Here is an 18445-nt window from a genome sequence, read left to right as displayed (position 1 = left end):
AAAGGCAAATATAGTCCTGCCTGCCAGACAGTACCTACTCTGATTGCTAATCTCATGGTTGACCCTGGACCACCTTCCTCCACCTTGGTGATTAACACTTTGTGTCGGATGTGACTGACACACAGACAAGACTGAACCCTGTCCCCAGCCACAACAGGTGTCTCTGTGAAGCACCCTGAGCATGGTGCTGCTCTCCTCCACAAACCCCAACTCAAGAGCTGCTTCTCTGAACTGCTCTGATGAGACACCCTGCATTTCCCCCTCCTACAACAAACCTCATCACATTCAGGTACTATGTGCTTGTAGCTTTGGTTGTTAAATAGAGACTGGATTTTGAAAGTTTCCTTCTTTCAGCCTCTGAAATCAGTCAAGGGACAAGGGGGGAACACTTGGTGCAGTGACAAATAAGCACAACTTGGTGCTAAGTCCTGCCAAACTCTTCCTGGCAGCTTTGTAATATACTTGTGCCAAACAGATGATAAAAGCTGGCAGTTATGGATGTATTTTGTGGTGCAACTCATGGATGACAGAAAAAGCTACACTGAAAAAAGCAGCTCATTCCAAGCTTTTACGCTGACCTGCCCAGGCCATATTTTCTGCACCTCTGTCCTCTATACCACCACTGTTTATATTTAGTGTATCAAATTTTAAAAGTGGAGGTCATCTCTTACAGGATTTGCAGAGTGCCTAAAGCAATGTGCTCACAGTTAGGAACAGACCTATACAACTGCTATTAGGACAAAACACTAATGAGCTCTTAATTGTGGAGTATTCCACAACAGTGTGCTCTTAGACTCTCCCAGATTAAATGTTTTTACACACACACCTGCTCTGGGGATCATGCAGAGTCTAAATGAAGCACAGAAGTCATGATGTTACATGGAACAAAAGAAAATTTCGGTAGAGAACACTTCAGTCTGTTCCTTTTGGAGACAGTCCTGCTATGAAAGGCTAAAATTTCAGAAAGTTTCCCCCTATAACAGAAGAAAAGAAATAGTACTGGGGGTCCCAAATGAAGGGAACCTAGTTGCAGGATGTTTCTGCAGGAAAACCTTTCTTCTCCAATGCTCTTCTGAAGAGTAATTAGAAGAACAGCCTCCTGGGGGGCCAAATACTAATTTTGAGACAGGTAGTCTAAATGCAGTGTTGCTTCCTTAAGCCACAGGTATTTATTCATTACAATTCCATAGCAGTGTGAATAGCCACTTTAAAGCCAAATGGCCTATTAATTATAAATCTGTACCCCTTTAGCAATACTATGCACTTGAGTTATGATTTGCCAGTGCTTGTAAATGTGCAGGACTATACTGCTTCTATTTTATTCTGAGATTAATTCCAGTGGAGACAGATGATCAAATCCTGACCTCACATCACTCTAACCTTGTTTTACTTCCTCCAGCTGTTTGTGGCCTAGGAGTGTTCCCCAAAAAAAGTCAATGCAGACTGTACCAAACCAAAGCCAGGACTTAAAACTGAAGGAGGCTCATGGAAGCTCTATGACTCTGCCTTCTCTTCCTGCCCCTCCTCTCAGCTCTCAGTGTCTAGCAGGGGTGACAGTGGGAAGATGAAATGATTTTTTCCTGCTTTACTTTCATCACAACAGGGTAATTTACTTGTATATAAGTCTGCTCAGGCAGAGTACCACTCAGTCACTGAACAAAGGCTCAAAGCACCATGCACCAGGCAGGCTGGTCCTGCTCTTCCACCCAACACCAAATTTCAAGCAATGATCCTTCCCTTCCAGATGACTCTGCTAGCAACCAGGAGTTGAGGCTATGTTTGTTTCTGTCATGCTTGGTTGCCTTTTAACTGACTTAGCACTTAATTGCAAAAAACTCTGGCAGAAAGCAAGCCGCCTTTAGCTTTTGGGCCTCAGTTTTCAGTGCTATTTTGATTCCAAATGGGCTTTTGATGTCACAGCCAAAAGTATAAAGAGGAGATAAATACGATTTTGACCACCTTCTATGAAGCATTCCTGACTGTGTTAATTTTCTGCATAGAAACCTCTCTCACACTTCCTAGATGGATTTTACTCCTTTGCTAAAGAGATAGCAGAAAAAAACCTCAATATGTCATTTAAGTCCTCAAAATGAAGCCAAAATGCCATTTGAAAGATGAATAGGGTTGTGGCTAGGGGTATTCTTTTTTCTCATACCTTTACTGGTACAATTTTCTACTCTGATACAGCTATTTTATTTTTCCTTTCTAGTTTTTTCTAACAGAATACACCGGACCTCTTCTAATATATCTGCTCTTTTATATTCGCCTCTCAACTATTTATGATCAAGTGGAAAGTAGGAAGAACTTCCGCCACCCAGTGGTTCAGTAAGTGACACTTATGTGAACAACTTTCCTGGAGCATGAGGAGCCAGAGGGATGGAGATTGCACTTCCAGAGTGGAGGAGGTTACACGGAGTATGGGGCTTCATACCAGGTTTAAGATTCAATTCTTACCAGTGACAGTTTGGCATTTTAGCAGAACTCATAAGCCTGGCCAAAAATGGGATCCCAGTTGCAATGGTCACCATGGGGGATGCAGTATTTTCTCCAAATAGTTTGCACTCTAGACACAAAGCCTCAACAGAGAGTGAAATAATAAAAACAGTGGGTAGTGACTCAAAGTCAAGCTTGATAGAGAAGAGAGGACAAGACTTCAGGTGTGCTACTCCCACTCTATTTATAGCACATTCCTGCTCATGAGATGAGTAGCATCAGCATCCAGCACAGAAGATAACTACCCCCACAGCAGCACTCACCTAGGCAGAAGAAGGAGGAAATTCAACAGGTGTGCATGTCACGAGTCAGGTCAAGAAATTCTAAAGGGGCATCTCCACAGGATGGTGGTATAATGCACCAGGAAGACTGGGAACTTTCACACTTAAGGAACTTCCCTTCAGTGTGATTGGCCCCATTCTGGGTGGTTAGTGCCTGTCAGAAGGGTAAAATGTGACCAAGAAAAGCCTGTCACCTGTGTAAGTTGGACTACTTGTTGGAGGGCACACAGGGAACTAGAAAGCTCAAAGGACTGTACAGCTCTCCCATAGCACTTTTTCCACCCTGTGATTGCAGAATCAAGGGAACTGGTATACAGTAGAGAAATACAATGAGTAATAATACCTTTTACAGATGGAGGAACAAACACCTGGAGAGACGTTAAGGGGGTTAGTGGAGCGGGGAGTTAGAACAGAGAATTGAAGTCAAATCCAGAGCTGCAAGATGTTTGTCTTCCTTCTCTTGCTCATATGCTTAGAAGGAGAGCACAGAAGAACCAGAAACACCTTTACCTTCTTTTATGTAGGCAAGGAGTGTACAGAATCCTTCCAGTGGCCACTCCTTAATGGGTTCATCTGAGGTCCCCATCCTAAGCCAAATTAATTTTAAAATTCCCAGCAAAGCTGAAAGTTTGCTCCAGGCTTTGGATAAGTCATTAATTGTTTGAAAATTTTTTAACTCGACTCTCTCTGGTTTAATCACTTTGAAATTGTTTAATCTTTGACTCTGGCTTCCATACAAGATGCATAATAAAAGTGTTTGAAATTTTACATGCTGAAAACCACTTTTCATTTATGTCTTATAATTGGTTTGCAGAAAGATGGGCTATGGTAGTGTGGTAAATGTAACCAAGATAAAATGCCATCAGGAATCACTCTTGACATTTGTTTCAGAAACTCAATCACTATGAGCTGCAACTCATTCTCGGAAGCAAATCAGCAATGCCTGTTATTGTTTCATAATCGTCCTCAAAAGAGAATCAGTATAATAATTTCTACCACAATTACCTCATTTCTTTATAACAGGCAACAAAAAAGCCATCAGAATGGATTAACTTTGCAAAAAAATCCCATTTTGCGTCCAGAAGGAAATGAAATACAAACTACCTCCATGCAGCTACTTGAGTTGGCAAAGGACAAGGAAACCATTCAGAAGATATTCAAAATGTTTTTAAATGTCAGACACATCCTACAGGAGCATTAAGGTGGCCTTAAAACATGGGAGACTTCTTTTTGAAAAGCACATCAGACTCCTGGTTGTATACACAGCTGTCCTGTCTAAATGTCTCGTCAGGGCTATGTATCACATTCAGAGCTTGAGGAGCTCTTTCTAATTCAAGGCTAGTAAAAAATAATTTTTTGCCCTGCAAAATGTAAGCAACTTTGTATAACATTGAAAATTATTCCATTAATCTTTGGTTCCAGATGCTTCAATTAACACAATAACTTAAATCCCACTATTTCAATGTGACTGCAGATTTGGAATATTAGTTCTTATTCCTTTCATGACGTTAACTGTGAAGTAATAAAAAGCAATCTTTCACTTACCCTAATTTCCTTTCTTTTTTTTTTTTCTTCCAGCTTGGCCTGCTTCTGTCACTGTTTACACTACATCAGACATCTTCTGGAGACATTATTTGTTCACAAGTTTTCGGAAGGGCACACTCCTCTGAAAAATATGATAAAGGTACCAATATGTTTATCATTTTGTGTAAGAGAGAATATTGTCATATCAAAGAGTCCTTGGAAGGAGATAGGGAAATAAACATTTATTTTGTAGCTCCAAGAACTATGTTTAGTCTAAATACAGACACAGGAAAATTTCAGGGCCATGTCCCTAAGGACATGAATTAAAATTAATGTCCGCTTTAGTTCCTGCATGTCAATGTCCACTTTGACTCATCCACCCAAGGGGCTGACTGTCATGTCCAGGATAATTTTGAGACTGAATCCTATTTTATTATGAGAGCTGCTGCTGCAACATCTAGCAATGTTGATAGAAATCACGCACTACTACCTCTGTGCAACATAAATACAGAGAGAGAGACAGACCTTGCATTAGGAAGCGAAAATCAAATTACAAGTAGAAAAAAAAAAATTCTCCTTCTATAGATGGAGGCCTCAGGCAGGACAATACTGAGCTGGCCTAGTCTTTTGTCTCCCAAAGCCTCCCGAATGTCCACTGTGTGTCATTACTCATACGATTTCCTTTCTTTTATCTCACAAACTCTATCTCGGTCACTTTGTATTACGCCCCCACCCCATTCAATGTGACTTAAAGACCTTCCTTTTAAATGTTTTGAATACATTTAGGGTTTTAGTAAAGGAAATAAACATATGGCCATGATAAGAGGCTTGACTCAATTCCAGTCAGAAAGGAGCTAATGAGATGCACATATAGAGATGTATAAGCTAAATAAGCCAAATGGCTTTGGAACCAGAGTGACTCATGCACGTGGGAGTTAAAGACCCACAGTTACTGTTATCCCATTGTGTACCACAGTGACATTGCATAAAAAGATTAAAAAGAGAAAGCCTGACTTGCAGCCCTATTTATGGCATGAAACTGCATCCAGTCCCTGCACACTGTTCTTCTTCAACAGCTACTGAGCACAGGATCCTTAACTTAGACACACAGAAAAGTTTTATCCAGTCTCCAGGGTGGCTTTGGTTGTTTGGCTGGTGGATTTTGGTTTACTCTTGCAGAAAGGATGGGAGCAGTGACTCCTACACAGATCAAGAACATAATCACATTATCTCTGCTTGGGCTTTACTAAGCCCATGACTTCAGTCACCTAGCAAAGGCAGTTGGGGTGCTGTTTTTCAGCAAGATGATAAAATGGGGTGCAATTTATGGGAGTAGATGTAGTGTGTAGGCCAAATATGTTTATAGGAAGGATGTTCCTTATTTTTTTGACAGGGTTAAAGCAAGCTTATTCACTTTTACTCCTTATTGTTTTGTCTGGTTTAGCATTCTGTTTGTCTAGCTCTATCTTGCTTGGAAATGCTGAATTTAAGGTACAGTAACAGCTCCGCTCTGTTAACCAGCCCCAGACTTTTAATAGTACAACTTAGAGAAATGTGCTCTTCAGCAGTAGAATCAAAGAATGAGAAAACAAACCCCAATTCCTACAACAGACATAAAACACATTTAACACAATAATAATAATAATAAAAATCTATGTTGTGTCCTTTTTTTCCTTTTCCCCTAGCTTCACAGCATCTTAAAAAAGATATATATTCTGAGACTCACAAAGCCACTGCAAAGTCTTTCAATGGTCACCTGGGTTTTGTACTTACCGGAATTTATGTTTATAAAGTTACAGTTTGTACTTGCTTATTGCCCTTTCAAAAAGATTATCTTTTTTTGTCTCTTCCAGGGCTGTGCCTTTTACTGGGGATTCACATCCTGGATCGCCTACTACATCAACCACCCATGGTATACTCCACCATGTATGTATGAGTAGAACACAAATTTGACCTTGGTTTTAAAAAGTTTTTGGCATGTAACCTCAAGTCCTCCAAAATCAATAGATGGTCCCACATGAGATCATATGACTAATCTATCAGAAAATAGCCTTTACACCCTGTCAGAAGGAAGATTCTTATGTTGGAGGCACCTCTGCTTGTGCCACCAAATGTATGTGCCTGTTCAACAATGGGCAATCACTGTCCAGTTTTATCAACTGGAAACATTGGCCAAGTGGAGGAAACATTGGCCAAGTGGAGAAAACACAAAAATTTTGCTCCTCTTCACAACATTTGTATTAAGAATACTGGAGAAAACTAGAACTGTCTGCATTTTCTTGGAGGAGATATTTATTTGCTAAAGATACATCCTTTTCATGATTTTTTTTTTTTTTTGTGAGAAATCAGAAAAAATCCATCCCATACCGCTGATAACAAAAAGATCCTGGTTTTTGAACTTTCAGGTTTCATTCATCATTTTGTTCCCTGTAATCATATTTGATTGTTGCACTACTGTATCTTCATGACTTTTTTTTTTTTACTCTTTGAGCCTTTGCTTCTTTCGAGCATTATTTGCTTTGGTTTTATTTTCTGCTGTTTTACTTCCCTTGCTACACTGTAGTCTTTCTTTTCCTTTGTATATTAGATTTATCTATGAGCTTTGGGAACAAAGCAGTTGCTTTGTCATTTTTATTTACACTCAGGTACATTGCTAAGTTTTCTCAATAAAAAAATTTTCTTACATGACACTTGCTTTTCTTTCAAAACAGCACAGAAGTTCTGTTTCAAAACTATGTGATTCATTGAAAGACAGTTGAATTTGCTGTGGCTTTAACAACAAAGCTGCAGACAATATAGAAAACTCCCTAGACACAGTTTTTAGCGGTCTGGGCTATCAAATCAGTAGGTGCAGCTTCTTTATTGAGGAAATCATTTGTTCAAAATATAGAAGAGAAAGCTTTTAGAAGAAATATTTCCAATTGCTTACCACTGCCTTAAAATGACAGTTATAGGTATTTGGGTCTAATGATGGAGATCACCAGCCCTCTGACATGGTTAGTGGAATCAGTAAAATACTGATGGTTTATTTTGGACACAGGAACAGGTAACCTCCACAGCCCTTTCCAGCAATGACTGGTCTCGAGTCCAGCAAGGAAAGGCAAGATAGTTGCAGAATTTACCACAAGAGTGGTAAGTTAAGCCAGGCTGACAAAGGGCCTATGAAGAACATCTGTTTAGCAGCTGCATGCTCACAAGTTGACATGTGCTGGTGATTCCAAGGACACCTTTTAGCACATGCCCTTGGCATCACTGAGGAGTCATGTGCCAGCCAGAAAAAAAAGGTTCTCAAAAGTAAAGGCTTGATGAGACTTGGTCAGGGAGATGAGGTATATACATATGGTTTGTGTCCATCATCTGTGAGCAAGGTTTACTTGAGAAATGCAGACCTTTGGAGATGAACATGATAGAGCCCTACACTGGTCTGGGGACAACAGCAAAGAGGAGAAGGCAGGTAAACGACAGATAAAATTTACAAAGGCTAAATATATTTCTTGTGTGGTGAGACTGAAGCATACTGTAGCTATGTAGTAATTCTCACTATTGACTCACTACTTAAAAAAAAAAAAGGTAGTGGATAATGTAGGGATAGGTACAATTTTGGAAGAATTTGTGACAGAAAGTTAGAACTCGATTTCGCTTAGGAAGACTGTAAAATGCCTTCTCAAACAGGTTAGATGGTTTTTACTTCCTTCCTTCTGCATTTCAGAGAAAGCTGCAGGGAGAAGCTGTGACCAAGTTATCTATCTCCCTTGTATGCCGAGTGATAACAAGTTTGCAGACATGTACAAGGCCTCCTCTGGCCACAGAGGGTGGGGAAGGAGAGAGAAAAGATACAAAAAGCATTGGAGAAGGGAGGGCATTGCCTTTTTTCCCCTGGGGGCCAGGTATGTGCAGCATCATTAAAAAGTCGTCCTTCCATTTGAAATAAATCTTTTTTTTTTTTTTAATAATACCACTGCCTTGGCATTCTTGGGAAAAATAACTGCGTATGTTTTAGCTTACAGATAGTTTATGTATTGGGTTCTCTGATCATGGGGTAGAAAGGCCTATGGATAAGGCTGTGATTCTTGGCCTGGTTCTGCCACTGACCTTTACTTCTCTTTACTCTTTTTGCCTTTTCAATTTACCACCACCAGCTGCTTTGACAAAACAATTGGATAGATGAAGATGGCAAATAAGTAAAAAACATTAGGTGAAACCTGACTTGAGATCAGTGGTGAAGAGACTGGTATTTCTAGAGTGCTGTTACTATTTGTATTGTCTTCATATTGTGTGATAATATCCAATCTTTCTGCAGAGCCTGTCAGGAAAGAAGTATTTCTGCTCCTCAGCACTAGATTAATTTCACCCATAGCAAACCATGTGCATACTTTAAAATGCAATTTATCATTTCATTCTGTTTTCTAGCATTTGGCCACAGACAAGTTTCTTATGCTGCCCTTGCTTTTCTGGTACGTACAAAAATGAAGTTTTATTAATGACTGTGGAAAAGGAGTAAATCACAATTTAGTAATATGCAGTACTGCTGTTATGCATCTGTGTATATACATATATGTATATATGACCATGCCCACAGCCCCATTCCTTTGATGGGATTTAGGTTTCACAGGTTTCTCAGTCAGGACGTCTTCTGCTACTACTTATGTATACAGAGGTTAATGTGAAGTACTGTATCTGAGAGCCATGAGGACATCGTCAGCGTTATTACTACTGATAATTGTAATTGTGTTAAAACACAATTATTTAGGTAGATTGAAACTTATGATTTTGAAAACATTGAAGAATTACATCCTAAACAGGCTTTGCAATAGTTCACTGTACCCTGAATAACTTCACCTCATCAGCTAAACAACAAAAAACAATAAAAACAATCTCTGCCAAAGTGGCTTAAGCCAAGGGAAAGTGCAGCTGACGAAGGACGGCTGAGACTGATGTTTGAATGAACGTAATTGCACAGTGAGACAGAAGCTTAGTCACTTCTCACATGGAAATGTAAATTCTTCCTGTCCTCTGAGGGCACTTTACTTGGAACTGCTGGGTGGTGACTTACCCAAGCAAGCACGGGTTAGTATCCAAAACAGTCAGCTTCTTTGAAAGTCAGATACAGATCAGTTTCCAGAAGTAAAACAGGAAGATGGGACATTAACAAGTCTAGGCTCTTTCAGGCAAACACTACTCAGAAAAGCATTCAAAAACTCCTTTAGAAATATTGAAATGCTTTTGTAAATTGGGACCCTTAAAGATCACAATTTTGGCAGTGTTTTTTTCTGGGGCTGGCCATGCAGTTCTCAGCTTTTCAAACCCTAATAAGGTATAGCAAAGACAAGCAAGATACTCATACGAAGAAGTTCACATGCTCCATGAGGCTCTACAGCTGAAAACAATAACCCAGTACTTCAGGGACAGGAGGTTGTGGCAGTGGTGGGCAGTAGTGTGCCCAGAACCTTGCTCTCTGTGCTCTTCCCAAGCTCAGGGGTTGTTTGAAAACAAGAAAACTGCTGAATATCCAGTGCTACCAGAAAAACTCGTCCTCGTCAAAGTGTCTATGTAGAAAGAGACTCCTTTTCTATTGAAACATCCTTCCTTGCATCAATGTAACATGCCCTGCTATAGCTTTTAGGGAAATTGCTGCCATTAAGCAAAGGGATGAGTCCTGTCAGGGTTGTTTGATATAAAATATGACAATCCCCTTCAGATCTGCATCAGCACCTGGTCTGTGGTCTCAGTTCTTACAGTTCTTTTGAGAACTCCCTACCCATGGAAACTCAAAGCCTTTCCCTTTCTGGGAATCTGTGCTGGCAGATTCCCAGACAATGATTTTAAAACACCAACAAACAAAATAAAATAATTCAAAGCTGTTTTCACAGGTTTCTAAAACATATGAATAAAATATTTGGAAGATTTCTTTTTCTTACCCTCTTTTCAACCTTGTGTTTATTACATACACTGATTTAAGTGTATACATCTGCAGCTGCCGCAAACAACAGTACTGAGTAATATAAAGAGTGTCTGCAGGCCCTTCTGAAAGGTTGTCATATTTAGAGAAATTAGTCTAAGCTTTGCAGGGATGTTTTTCTTATGGGGTGCACATGGAATATAAAAAGTGTATATGTGGACTTCAATATTTTATAATTGTAAATATGGTAAGTTTTTCTGTTGATGTTCCCCACTGCCCTATATTTTATATCTGAGACACTAAGGACATTTAGCACTACTTCTCAATGTAGAACATTAACAGTCACACTTCTAGAGAGGGACATAAGAGTTAATTACAGCAGAAAGCAGCTGCAGAGTCAAAGGTAAGCCAATAAAAAGCCCTGCAGAAACGCCCTTTGCTTGTTTTACTTAGAATTGATTATAGAATTAGTAGGGGTTAACTTCAGTGTGTGAATATCTCCTGTTCCACAACAGTATGGGCATCGTACGTTTCAGTACGTATAGTGTTTCACAAAACCACTTTTAACTACAAAACCTTTTTCTTTGAAATAATAGTAATCAAAAAAAAAATCATGTTCCTAGCTGATAATGAGAAGTATGTAAATTAAAATTACTTCTATTGCTATGGCTAGAGTTATAGCTTTGGATATGGTATTTTATAATAGAATTTCCTTTTCTGGCTATTTATTGTTTTGCATCTGGTAGTTATAATAGATGACCATCAGGTAGTTGTAATTAAAAAAACATAAAAGAACAGCAAGATTTGAACCATAACTACCTATCCATGCAGAATAACAGTTTTGCTAATAGACCTGATTAAAACTTTCCAAATAAACCCCACAAAAACCTCTGTCTAAAGGGGGAAAATTTTTCAGCAATGCTATCTACAATGTTCTTTCAGATAACGGTACATTTCAATATAAAATGAAGTTACATATTCTTTCAATTACTTTTAATTTAGCTTTCAATTTAGCTTTACTTAGTTTTGCAATTCAGTTTTAAAGTTTAAAGGTTGTTTTTTTTTTGTATTAATTTTTGGACTTTATCCTTTTAACGTCTCTAGATTTTAACATTTTTCTTTTTATTTGATTTCTTAAACTTTTTCCAGCCTTGTAAAATTTAGAATGTCAAATGATATAAGAAAACAGAACTTTTTAACAGTGCATTTTTTTCAACTGGAGAGGACAAATCACTCTTCAAACCTAGAAATGAATGAGAAAGTTCAATTCAGTCCGAAATGTATGCAGCATTTTGATTTTCTTCGTAGAGCAAGGGAAAAATGAAACATATAAAATTACATAGTTGTGCTGGCAGGTCTTCTTTTTCAGGAATTGAAACTGGTTTTCCTACCAGCTCCTACTTTAAATATGGGTAAATATTGGGTTTGATTCTTCAGGAGTTGTAACTGAGGAAGTACTGAAAGCCTCAAGAAAATCTGAAATCATCAACTACAACAAGCTGTAAAACCAAATGGGGAGACACGATGCCTCTTCCAAAGATTTAAAATGTTTAAATATTAATGACCAAGCTTGAGAGGTCGGTTAGGGCTGAAAACGTAAGAGCCAGAGAGCTGCAGAACCAGGAATTATACTGGCTCTGTTCATTTATCAATTCCTGACTACTATCCATTCCACCAGTCTGCCCTTCAGAGAACCACTGCCTTTTTCTTCACCCTATTTTTTCCTTCGTGTTATGCTGAACACCTTTGAAAGTGTGTGTAGGAGGAGTATAGGCACCTTACTCACAAAGGTAAGGTGCCTTTACTCTTCGCAAAGCCAGTGCTTTTCACCTGCTTCTTTGCAGCCTGGATTAAATCCAAAATAAATCAAGAAAAGCATCTCGCTGAATTCCTTAGACCCAGAGAGTCTCCCTGGTCTCCCCAGAGCAAAGCATGTGGCACATGCTGAAGGCCTGCCTGGACCGAGCTCTGCAGTGGCTGAACCAGAGGCTTTCACCCCAGGCTGCACCCACGGTGCTCATTAGACCGTGTGTGTTTCACAAAGATCACGGGCTGCATTTCAGAGTACATATTTTCTGCACACAGAGACTTGAGTTGTAGTGGGGGGATTCTGCTTATGCACTGCAAAACACAGTTACCGCAGCATTTTAGGCATACAACTGAAAACATGTTTTTAATGTCTTGCAGATGTGTGAAGCTGGAAATCACTTTATCAACGTAGCTTTAGCTCACCAAACTAATTCAGGTCTGTCTTTCTTTCCTGTTTGTCTATTTAAGACTGAAGTGTGCTGAACCTATCCATCTTCTGCTGGTGTACAGTAATTTATGTACCTACATCCACAGATTAAAGAAAGATGAAGTAGGTACCATGCTATCAGTCTAACATCTTCAAAACAAATGTGGTGACAAGAAAACATTAGCAACACTGCTGTTGTTCCAAAGCTTATAGTAAATCTATCTTAATTAAACACAACTGCAATTTAAATACGTATTTAAGCACATTTCTTTAAAGCATACTGGTGACTGATAGCAGATTCCATTTTAAATAAGTCTCAAAAACTTTTGAACTGTATTGCAGAGTTTTTGGATACATGCATCTCAGGCAAAGATACACACACATATATACAAATACACAAAGAGACACTCATGAATACCTGCACAGGCATCAATGTACACTTATGCTCTTAAAAGGCTGCTCCTTAAAAGGGTTTTCAGGACCTTTTGTATCATGAGAATAGAAGTTATACTATGTATACTGACAAGTAAAATATAGTTTCAGACATTAATAGTATAATTTTCCACTACAACACCCTATTCAAGAAACTACTTTACCACAGTGTGATCAGCTTCACACACAGAAGTCAGTTTCTATTCTGGAAGGCTTTTCCTGCACTGTGATTAGACAGGTGCTTATATTGTTTGGTGCAAGGGGCCTAATTCAGTTTAAAAGCAGCAGGAGCCAAATAATTTAATTACATTCTCAGTGCCTACAAGTATTAAAGATAGCATTGTTGCCAGCACTTAAAAATATCGATAATAGATAATTTCTGCAGTTCTTTTCTTGCTTTTTTTCATACGGTAATGCTAGTCCTTGATGAGAAATCACTGAGAGATATTTCCTAACAGAAAATCTTTCAATTCCAACTTCAGAATAATTAATTATTTTTACCTGCTCACCAGTCCAAGACAGCAAGGAAAGGGGAAAAAAACCAACCAAACATAAAAACCCACAACAAAACAAACCAAGCAAAAAAACCCCAACCAACCCCACATGTTTACAAGATCACTGAATTTGTGTTATATATTAAATAACTAAAATATAAAGTATACACTATGATCTTTTTGTGTGAGCCTTATCAGTGAGGGTAATCCTGTTAGCCCTGGACTTTTTTTCCTATTCTAACCAGAGATGTAGAGTGAGGATGTGGGAGCAGACAGGTTCACATTCCTGAACCAGGCTGAATAAGATACAGCTGCATCCTTTATATCCCAGTAGAGTACCCTTAGTCCTCACCTGCTAGCTAGTACACATTAAACTACTTGTCTCTCTCTTCCTCTGAACAGAAGTTGCATCCTCTGGACATGCCAGACTTTCTTGTAAAAACTGATGCAAGGTTCGCTAAGCAGCATTCTCACTGGGATACATACAGCTTTCGCTATCTCCAAAGACTTCACCAAAACTTTTCTAAAAAGTTGTACTCTGAGAGCATTGGCCAAGGGGATGGCTGTTACATAGGCAAGCTGTGATAAGGCTCAGTTCATCCCTCCCTGTATTGAAACTGGCTCTGTCTGATTTTTTCCCTGCTCCTTTTTTTTTTTTCTTTTCATAAGGAAATAAAACCTGTTTTCCAAGTCCAACTTACAACCCCTTCACATGGCTCTTCCTGCTGGTATCCTGTCCCAACTATACATATGAGGTACATGACTTTCTTCTGCTTATATGCAAAGGGTAGGTGGTTACTGTGCTTCAGCCTTTGTCTCCAGAAATCTGCAACACCTCCACGCAGATCCCTCTGCACATCAATCATGGTGTTCTGTATGTCAGAGTCTCCTTGCTCACACAAATATTTCTCCACCAGACCCTTCTCTTCCCTCATGTCACTATTACGGCTCTTGTTTTTATTTCCCTCCACTACAGACTCCCCAGTGATCCAAGGATTTACTACCCACCTCTTCACCCCATCCAGTACACTGGGGGGGGGTCATTTCTAGCTATTTTCCATCTCCCATTTCCAGTACAAGTACCACACTCTTTTTCTGGGGATAGCTTTTGAAAACTTACCGTTTCGCTTTACATAAATATACAACTTACAGTGCTTTTTTTCTTTGCAACAGGCTGGGTCTTGGATTAGTTTCACAGTGATGACACAAACTCTGCCAGGTAAGTTTGAAACAGAATGAAGACAGCATCTAAAGTGTTTGTGGAAGTGAATTCTGGAAATCTAAAATTTGCCAAAAAAAATTTATAGCGTATGAAATATTGCCATCAAATTCCTCTTGTGAGATATCTGTGTAAATCTTCAAAGTGCTACCCTCAGAAAGCTGTGGAGAACGTGAACACCACTGCAACACCTTATTTGATCAGAACCAGCTCTCTGCTTTTTGTGACATATTACTGTTTTTTCCATTTCCAGAGTGAAAGCAGATTTTGAAGTTTAGAAAAACAATAAGTCAGTATTCTTCATTTACAGTCAATCATTTTCGATATAGGAAAATTTTTTTGCATTGTAAACCTGGAATAATACTTCTAACAGGGAAAAAAAACCCCATGCACTTAGTATTTCAAAAAGAGGAAAGACAACATATTCTTGGTAGCATTTCCCTGTTTACTTGTATTAGGTAGCCAGCTCGTAACTGCAGGCAGCTTAGTAGCATTTGTGACTCTTGTTCAGTACTTTCCTGCATCCTTAGAGACCTAAATACTCATAAAAATATGGTTCCTGGAACTAAGCTTTCTAAACCAGTCACTTTTTAATTATTTTTCCATTTCAAAATAGAAACCTATAAAAACTACTTGCAAAAAGTAGCCCCACATGGTTTATAAATGAAAAAGCAATGAATTTCAAAAGTGGGTTAAACTATATCATGCAAAGATTAAACTTTAAATTTTGTGTGAAAAGATGAAACATTTTTGTGCTTTAGGCTCTGATATGGAAATTATCTGAAAGTCTGGGGACATTGTAGGGCTGTCCCTACAGTGGCAGGAGCAGTAACATATGAAGCACTCTCATCCTTGCTGTAATTGTCCCAGACATAACTCAAGCAGATGCCAAATGAATGTTTCTGATTCACCATCTCATTTAAAGGAAGAAAGGATAATGAATTTGCAAAATGCAGCAGTAGAATCATCCCCCATTTGGTGCCACTCAGCCTGAAGGGAGAGGTACCTAAGATCCACTTACTGGCTCCTGACAAGCACAGTAGGGTCTTGGGAAGTCTGTAGATTTTGGGCTTTTTGAGACCTTACTGCCAGGCAGCTAAATCAGGCAGCTACTGCCTACTTGCTCCAAGGCCGAGCTCTCCCTCCACACAGCAGGAAGTTACAGCACAGCTCCCTGTTATGGTTGAGAGCCAGAGGTAAAAACAAAGAAGTGTTATGGTCCAAAACCAAACCAGAAAGATAGTTGAGAGAGGCCGTGGGTAATTCTATGCTGAGATGGCACCATGGCCAAGGAGGCCTTGTGAGTTATGGTGCAGTTGTAGGTGATACATGGTGTGTCTAACAGATGTGAACATCATCTGTGTGAATTCTCATGCTGAAGATGAGCCTCAGGCTATGGTATATGAGCAACTGCAAAGCTGAGAGCAAGGACAGAGTTGTCTCTGCCCACAGAAGAGACTGCAAACATTTCCATAAACCCTATTGCATTCACAGAAACAGACATGGAAAGAAGACACATGATCCTTTTCTTTAAATCTTCTTCCTTGGTAGTTGGCATTTTTGCTTTCCTGATGGTCATCCAGATGTCTCTCTGGGCCCAAAAGAAACACAAGCTGTATCTGAAGAGATTTTATCCAGAAGTGCGGAGAAAAGCAGCTATGATTCCTATCATCTTCTGAGATCTTCATAAGAGTTGGAGTCCAAGTGTACAGTTCAAGAGCCAACTCAGAGCCATTTCATTGAGTAACCAAGTGGATCAGAGGAAGAACTACTGGATATCTTTTTCAGAAAATTAACAATTCACGACAAAGAGCTTTTAATTAAGTGCAAAAATACAGCTCTTGAATTCTTGGTTCCTGCTAAAAGATATGATTTAATTAGATTTTCTGTAATGGAGCTAATTGGAAAGGGACAAGAAAACTGCTTATATTGAATGTTAGATATTTAGCTGGTGTAAGTGGGCACAGATGCTGTTGCAATTAATGAACACGACTCATCTGCATGCATTCAGGTCTGGTAATTTTAAGGTTCAGAGTTATATGTTGACAAGAGTCTTGGATTTTTGCATTAGAAGATGTTTCACAGCCTTATTTCTATTAAACTGCACAAAATCAGCACATTCTGCCTCAGCTCCTCTAAACCATCACATCAAAGGGTGACCGCTTTGCTGTGAACACCATTTAGTCTAGCTTCACAAGGTTTTTCTTTCTTTTCTCTCTTTTCTTAATCAAATTTCATATCAAATTGTTCAATACAAATTGGCTTAAATTGGTCACTGCAAAGAGGTCTAGCTTTCTTTTCTTTTCTTTTCAGATAGGCAGATCAGCTCCACAATCTCAGAAGGGCACTGTTTGTGAGGTGCTTCCCATTTTGCTACTAATTTGAGGCATGACCTTGGGTACATCATTTAAGTCTATCTCCCTTTCCCATTGAACAGCCTGGAAATAGCAGAAGACTTTCTGCACTAACAAGCATTATAAGATCCCCTTGTTCAGTGCCCGACTGCGTCCAGACACCATTCACCTTACTTGTATCAGGTACTGTGAAATCTATGGGCACAAGGTGAACCAAAGTACAGCTTGTTATCAAAAAGGAAAGAGATCCTGCCACATGCATTTCTTTCCATGTTTGAACTGCCTCAGATGGACACTGCTGAAAGGCTTCAGCTCCCCTTAAGTTTGGTCAGGCTCTATCTTTGCTTTCCAGGACATTATTTCTAAGGGATTCTCTGGGCTTGTATTCAATTCCTGAAAACACTATGTAGCTCCATTTGCAAATCAGTGGCATCCGTGTCATGCAGAAGCACAATTTTAGTTACACAGAGCAGAAAAACCAGAGCTGCTTCAGCAGGTATTAAGATATGGAGAGTTAGGGCATTAAGTCCTTTTTTTCATTCTATTTCTGTTGCACATTTATCAATGTCTTTTGGCTCCCTCAGGCTGGTGAAAAAGCTTGCCTAAAGAACTTTATAATCATTAGAGAAACACTGTAGAGTACACAGGTAAGGCAGGCAGTTTGTCTCCTAAAGGCGCCATTATCTTTGCACCAGCTCAGGTGTTCTGACAAAGTTAATTTGCCCAGTAAATTGGGTTCATATCCCTCTTTTAATGTCTAACTTGCAACACTTATCCTATTAGCCACTGTAACTCGATTTCATCTTTGTAATGTAAATAGATCACTTTCCATATTTTTAAACTTGTATCCTGTGAACACCTAAAATTTTTATTCCTCTCAACGGAAAACCCTAATCAAAGTGAATATCCACTTCTCTAACCCAGAGTGCTAATAAAGATCTATTTTTGAAAAATTATTTTCTGTACTCTATAATCACATACTTAACAACAATATTTTTAAAACTTTTTTTCCAGACAGTGTTAGATGCTTGAGTCAAGACTGTTGTCTGTTTTTTTTAATGAAGCTACTGGGGATTCTTTTAATTTCACATTTATGAAATGTCTCATTTTATCAATCTTCAAAATTAAAATAGTCCATGTGGGAGGGCAACTTACCAAAATTAGTTACTTATCTTTTGATTGCAATGGCTGCAGCTTTAAGTCTGTTCAAAGCATGTTTCCAGTGTGATTCTGATGGCTAGGAATATGGTTCCTACAGTTAGCTTAGGCAAAGGAAGTACTTCAGGAATTGTTCACCCTGTTCATTAGTTGGTTGTTCAGTACATGGGGTGGGTAGGAGAAGGGTTTTGGCTCTTGTAGTAAATGACTGAAATTTTAAAGTAAGGTAAAAAGTAAAGTAAAGAGTGAGAGCAAACGCTAAGTAAGAACAAGTGAAGATGAGCTGCAGAAGGCTGTCTCAGATACACATGATATTTTGAGATTTATCAGTGTGGGGTTGATGAGCTAAAACTGT

At 39.0% G+C, this 18445-nt stretch overlaps 1 protein-coding gene across 12 annotated transcripts in view; it reads left to right on the top strand.

Annotated features, from left to right (window-relative positions):
- The window catches only part of TECRL (trans-2,3-enoyl-CoA reductase like), a 77011-nt gene that overhangs the window by 45652 nt on the left and 12914 nt on the right, over positions 1 to 18445 (top strand). The window contains exons 5-12 of one of the 12 annotated variants that reach the window (XM_027652929.1): positions 2210 to 2325; positions 4353 to 4458; positions 6152 to 6224; positions 8709 to 8752; positions 12385 to 12442; positions 14029 to 14114; positions 14533 to 14578; positions 16130 to 17437. In XM_027652929.1, coding sequence (XP_027508730.1) covers positions 2210 to 2325; positions 4353 to 4458; positions 6152 to 6224; positions 8709 to 8752; positions 12385 to 12442; positions 14029 to 14114; positions 14533 to 14578; positions 16130 to 16257 — 657 coding nt within the window. In that variant the 3' untranslated portion in view covers positions 16258 to 17437. Of the gene's footprint in view, positions 1 to 2209; positions 2326 to 4352; positions 4459 to 6151; positions 6225 to 8708; positions 8753 to 12384; positions 12443 to 14028; positions 14147 to 14532; positions 14579 to 16072; positions 17438 to 18445 lie in introns of those variants that run through there. The other 11 variants (XM_027652928.1, XM_027652931.1, XR_003529237.1 and 8 more) reach the window with 11 other exon arrangements.

Source organism: Corapipo altera, unplaced genomic scaffold (assembly GCF_003945725.1).
Source record: "Corapipo altera isolate COAL_440 unplaced genomic scaffold, ASM394572v1 69, whole genome shotgun sequence".
In the NCBI taxonomy this organism is placed as follows: domain Eukaryota; kingdom Metazoa; phylum Chordata; class Aves; order Passeriformes; family Pipridae; genus Corapipo; species Corapipo altera.
The sequence above is the reverse complement of the archived record's forward strand: the minus strand, read 5'-3'. Positions and strand labels throughout refer to the sequence as shown.